The sequence below is a fragment of the Camelina sativa genome, chromosome 15 (assembly GCF_000633955.1).
Source record: "Camelina sativa cultivar DH55 chromosome 15, Cs, whole genome shotgun sequence".
Classification (NCBI taxonomy): Eukaryota; Viridiplantae; Streptophyta; class Magnoliopsida; order Brassicales; family Brassicaceae; genus Camelina; species Camelina sativa.
In genome coordinates, this window is record NC_025699.1 from 27118619 (window position 1) to 27124618 (window position 6000).

At 32.9% G+C, this 6000-nt stretch overlaps 1 protein-coding gene across 2 annotated transcripts; it reads right to left on the reverse strand.

Annotated features, from left to right (window-relative positions):
* On the reverse strand, positions 4646-5994 carry LOC104748843 (transcription factor HBI1-like). Of its 2 annotated transcripts, none has more exons than XM_019236947.1 (6): positions 5822-5994; positions 5523-5741; positions 5304-5438; positions 5141-5212; positions 4924-5055; positions 4646-4825 (listed from the first exon to the last, which is right to left on the reverse strand). In XM_019236947.1, the coding sequence occupies exons 1-6, from the start codon at positions 5972-5974 to the stop codon at positions 4757-4759; spliced, it is 780 nt and encodes a 259-aa protein (XP_019092492.1). In that variant the 5' UTR covers positions 5975-5994; the 3' UTR covers positions 4646-4756. The 2 variants fall into 2 exon arrangements, with proteins under 2 accessions (XP_019092492.1, XP_019092491.1); XM_019236946.1 differs by having other exon boundaries at positions 4924-5061.

Consider the following 6000-nt stretch of genomic DNA (forward strand, 5'->3'; position numbering starts at 1 on the left):
GGATGGATAATAAAAACCATTGGAACCGAAAGAACAAAAGAAGGTCCACTTTGGTTAAAAATCTCTGCAACCACAATGATGCCCACTCTTTGTGGTTCTCATTCTCCATTCTTCGATCCTCCCAAATCTTCTAACTACTCCTACTATTCAAAAACTACCTCCAGTTTCATTTTTAGTTATGGATAATATCTTGTCAAAATCAGACAGTTCATGGATTAGATCATTGGTTGGAAAAATTGATATGAGAAAAGAACATTGACGTACCCACTTGTTAGCTTGAAAGCTACTTTTTATAAACATATTATGATATTATATATAGATGGAGAAAGCTTGTGTCAGCATCAGTAACATTATACATACTATGATAGTACTCGCGCTACGCCGCGAGTTTGGTGTTTTTCATTTTTTTATAACTATTTGTTGTTTTATTTTTGGTATGTTATTTGTAATTTTACTTATGCTTTGTTTTTTCTTTATGTTTTTTATCATTGTGGTACTCTAATTTTCTAATGAAATTCTGTTATTAGATAATAGGGAGACGATATATGTTAATTTATTAAATCGTGTTATTTGATCACTCCAAACCTTTAATGAAGATTAATTGCGATTAATTTACTTTTTATGGACCCAATTGAGTTTTACTGGGCTTTAAATATCGTATACTTTTTTGTCAAACAACGATCCACTATATATTCAGATATATAAGAGTTTCATTACTTTGCCAAAAAAAAAACGGTTTCATCACAAACAAGACAACAGTGGCGATTGTCCGATCATCAAAGCTTAATTTCACAAACCCATCTCTCTCCTTCTTCTCCTCATTACTCTACCTGATTCCTCCATCTCTCTACTTCTTCTCTTTCATACCCACAACCTTCATCCCTTGTCTTTGCTCCTCCTGCTCCCTGAACCTAACTCCAATGAAGATTCTGTTAACAATCGTCTCTGCGTGCCTTCTTTATCGCTGTTGGGAGGCTTGCGTCCTCTTCTCAGATTCTACGGTCTACGGGAATGGAAAAACAAAAGCTTTGTGAGAGCCAAAGTGATTTGTGATCAGAAGTGTATTGAATTTGATCATAAAGTTGGGGGGTTTTGTTGAATCTTTCAGTTAAAATCGTTACTCTACTCTTAACGAACATTCATAGTAATTTCAAATTTCAAATACATAGCTTAAACTAACAGGGAAAACCCTTAAACTACCACAAACCTTTAAAAAAATCTATAAAGAAGAACCTGACTGAGAAAAAGCGATGTTGATTCTCCATCATAGTAGTCATTCATGTCCATGTGAATTACCTACAAAAGATAATCCAGAAAAAACACTATCACCCAACTACAACAATGACTTGTTAAAACACCAAATGCATCAAACTTCAGATCATGAGGAAGTAACAAGAGGTCAAACTGAAACATGAAAATTTCCCCGGAACATAAACAGAGCAAACATTTCACCAATCATCTCCTCACTTGAAAATAATACAAAGATTGAAAAACTGAGCTTAGATCATACAATCAAATATCTAAGCTCTCATTCCTCTTCTACTCTCTTCTTGATCAAGGGATCCTGAAGTTTAGTTTCATCCTTACCATCATGCTCTCCCTTGGAAATGAAAACTCTCCGAGTGTCCTCTTTCACCTATGCACAAATCAATGTAAAAAAGTAATCAACCTTAAAATATAGAACAATAAAAACAAAGATTCATCATCAGAAATTGAGTAATACCTTGTTGACCACAGAATTGGTGATATATTTTTCTTCCTCGCTTCAAAGAACAAGCAAAAAAGATGATTACAAGATTTAACTCAACAAATGGGTAATTGACACACAAAACAGAGAACACTCAGTTCGTTGAATTGTGCATACTCAGATTATACAGAAAATCCAATACAAATTATGTTCTACAGTCTACACACATTACCTATCCACATACACATTAACAAAAGTAAATAAAGAGAGCAACTTGGATTGCACAATATAAAGAACGATTAACAATATTGTAAACTATTATTAATATAAACTATCTCTTTCTCACGTATGTTGGAATGAAAGATCAATTTTGATGTTGTAAAATCATGTTGAACTTCTTTGTTGCATGCACTATCTCACATATTGATTTCAAATCAGATTTGTAATAGTGTGCCTTATGGATAAGAAGGGGATTTCATCGAAAGCTGCATAGTAGACGTAACATAGTAAGCTCAGCAATCAACAGGCCACACTTTTCAAATGCATGATTCTTACTTGTTACGACAATTTTAGTCGAACCGGCACTCAAATTCTTGAGATAGTCGTACAAAGGATCAAACTCAACAAAACAAAATTACTTAAATTAACTATCTGCTTACCTTTGATCGAACAAGCTTAGCGGTAAAATAAATATACAAACCATTTTAGCGGAGGAAGCGGTGGCGGTGGAAGATAGATCTGTAAGAGCTGATCAGATGAGCTGCAACTTAAATCGAATTAATAAACTCATTACTCCTCGAATTCATAAACTCATTACTCCTCGAATTCATAATGCTTCTCATGTGATATGTGAAGATGCATCCTTCATCGCCCAACCCTAGAGTTGTAATCAGATATGTGAAGATGCATCCTTCATCGCCTAACCCTAGAGTCGTAATCAGATCAATCAAATCGAATAAACCCCTAATTCCAACCAATCACGAAGACCATTATATAGACGGCGAGAAAAAAGAACATACAGACCATTGATTGATTAAACGCACAAGCACAGTTGGGACATGGTATAAACGGCAACAAAGAAATAATTCATGATTAAACGCACAGTCAGACCATCGGGTAAACGACGAGGAAGAAGGGAAAGAAATCGACCATTCCTCTTTTTGGTTCTGTCCACGTAGGACAAAAAAATCTGATGTGCATTAATTGTTTTAATCTTATTGGATATTCATTTTAAATGATGTGTCAGTCTCTGCTTCAATACAGAAGCTGATGTGTCAAGCTCTGGAAAGAAACATTGTGTTTTTATTGTATTGATCCCTATAGCAGTATAGTAATAGATTTGTAGTACATTGATCAAGTTGGAAAAGAGAATAGTAAGCTGAAAATTTAAGGGTTTTTTTCGTTTCTCCATCATATAGATGTATGAATGAATGTTGTTCGCTTTCTCAAATTATCCATAGGCGCATCCGGATAACACATTATATATGTGGAATATTGTAACGAAAACTAAAGTTTGAACGAAATAGTTACATCTAAAATGCTCTTGATTCCGCATAAGATGATATAGATTTAAAATTTTTTAATTATTTAAAAAAAAGCAGACAATATTATTCTTTGAATTAAAATTATATCTTATTTTAGACCTGAATTGCAAATCATGTTTTGATGATAACACTGAAAATTCTATATTTTTATTATTTTACTATTATGATAATTATTATTTTAGCATTTAACTTAGTAAAAGTAATTTTGACGCTAAATAACTATCCAAAAAAGTTATTTTCAATTTAACCAACAGTTTAATTTGATCATTTATATCATCATAAGCTAAAATTGAAAATTAGTTCGTACAGTATACAATTATATTTTAGTTATCTTACTGCAAAGTATGATCATAAGAAAAAATATTAGCTTGTGAAAATATTTCACATTTTATGACGTTTGTCATTTACAACAATCCTACTTCGAATATATAAATAATCCCTCAGGAATTTTTAAACTGTCAGTTTCCATTCTTTTTTTCTTTTCTTTTTTTTGTTCATCCAAATGTGAAATATGCATTGAGAGTCATCATTCGGATTCGACAGCCATATTCAGCATCTTGATGTTATTCATTTTTAAAACCAATATTTGCATTCGGAAGTAATATCCCGATGTAAACACTAGGAAAATAGTGGCTTTTTGAAGCTAATTATTACTCGTATTTCAGACGTATTATGTAACAAATAGCTACAGGAAAATGTCACAAATAGTAGCAATTTGCAACATATTATTAGTATCTAAATTATAGCATTTTGTGATAATTAGTTATGAAAAAAAAATTAGTGACGACAAAAAAGTTATTAATTTAATTTATCACAAAACTGTAACAAATATTTTCTTGTTACGAAAAATAAATAATACCTACAAAAATTTTAGTAACTATACAAAACAATTTTTCTAGTTGAAGTTGTTCGTTTGTGATTTTTTATAGAAAAAAACTCTCAGTACAATCATATATAAAAATAATAAAAATTTGCATGTTTTTAAGCTTAAATTTTTTTTCTTACGATCCAAATTAATTAGTTTTACAGTAAATTAGCTAAAACATTATTTATATCCAATAAATAAAATTGTATTTGGAGATAAAATCGACATTATTGATGAACTTGGCCATCCCAAGCCTAGACCTAATAACTCTCTATACCCATAACCTTCAAATGCGAACATATTGATGGATACATGTCGTTGACAATGGAATCTTAGAAAGATCGGAACTTTTACAAGTTGCAGAAAAAAATAGAAGCAATAAAATGATTTATAATTTTCTTAGATATTTTATATATCCAAAAACAAAAACAAGAAATGTAATCACCACAAGAGTTTTTTTCTCTTTCTTCTACACATATGACATATCTATAAGTCCTATAAAAACATATTTATCTATCTCTCTATATATTATATAGTTATACACAAAGATTGATGGTAACAAGACCATTGGATTGCTATATCTCCAGTTCTTCTGGTTTAAATATCAGAAAACAAAGATAATGTGATAGCTGGACTTTTTTTTCTCCCAAAGAATATTTCCTAATACTGAAACCCAAGGCTAGATGTGTTGTAGAGACTCTGTGACTGAGATTCCCAGCTTGCAGATGGCTGAAACACAGAGACAAGACAGGGTTACTTCCTAGACAAGGAACAAGAACTCAGAATTATCAGACAAGTTTTTTAGTTTCATGTATAGTTGTGCTTACAGCTTCAATAGATGTCGTTTGGTTCGGGTTTATTGCAGATAAATCTAGAGAGCCTTGCTGGTCTAACGGAAACAATGGCACATCAACCATTATGGAGTGCTTTGATGAACCAACAACATTTGTGAAGTAAGCCTGAAACTGAAATTACATTTATGATGATAAGTTCTTGAGTAATAATAGCAATTTGATCTTGAGGGTCTAGAGAGTGTGTCTTTACCTGCTTAACAGATACGTCTTCCACGGCAAGCTCGAGTTCTGGGTTCAAGACAGCGAGTTTCATCGACAAGAACTGCAAAGTTTGTCCCGTGAAGAATTAGACTTATTCTCTTTGGTTAGTAGTGAAATGAAGTAACAGAGAAAATCATGGTTTTATTACTTACCTCGACTTGTCTCTGAAGACATTGAACATAATTGATGATCTCATCAAGCATACCAGCTTTTCCAGTGACCTTGTTGCATCCAGGCACAATATCTTGCAGATATTTCATCTTCTTACTGATTTTTTCTCTTCTTGCCTGCAAATCCAAATCCAATCAGAAACCCTAGATATATCTTTCTTCTTGTAACACAAGAAACTTCTCTAAAACACTATTTATTACCCTTTCTGCCAAGCTGTGTCTGTCAGTGGCTTGCCCTCGTCGAGCTCTCACGTGTATATAATCTAATTTCGGAATTTCTGAAACTCCCTTCAATGTCTCCTTTGAAGTCTCTGAAGATGCTTCTCTGTTTCTCATGTTTGATTTTCCTTTCATGCTTGACTCTGTATCAGCCTCTACTTTGATCTTCTTCTCTGTCTTTTCCTCTTCCCTTGTCTTAACCTGAGACATTATTAAAAATATATGTCAAACCCCATGTCTCAGAACATAACTTCAATTACCCAAAATTTGATCTTACATACCTCTTGTTTTCTCTTGTTCTTCAAGGAAATGGGTCTGTCTTCTTCAGTACCATTCTTCAACAATCCTTCCATTGTATCCACTGGTTCCATCTGGCAGCTGCTTGTTCTTGAAATGCAGCCATCCATAGCTTCATGTTGAGGACCATAACCCATGTTATAGTTTGGTCCAAAACCAGATC

Excerpts from the sequence above, each read along its gene's own strand:
- LOC104748843 (XM_019236946.1), bottom strand. The coding sequence starts at position 5,974 with ATGGGTTATGGTCCTCAACATGAAGCTATGGATGGCTGCATTTCAAGA. Across the intron at positions 5,213-5,303 it reads GTCTTCAGAGACAAGTCGAG|TTCTTGTCGATGAAACTCGC; the intron begins GTAAGTAATAAA and ends CAAACTTTGCAG. Across the intron at positions 4,826-4,923 it reads AAACGACATCTATTGAAGCT|CCATCTGCAAGCTGGGAATC; the intron begins GTAAGCACAACT and ends TCTGTGTTTCAG.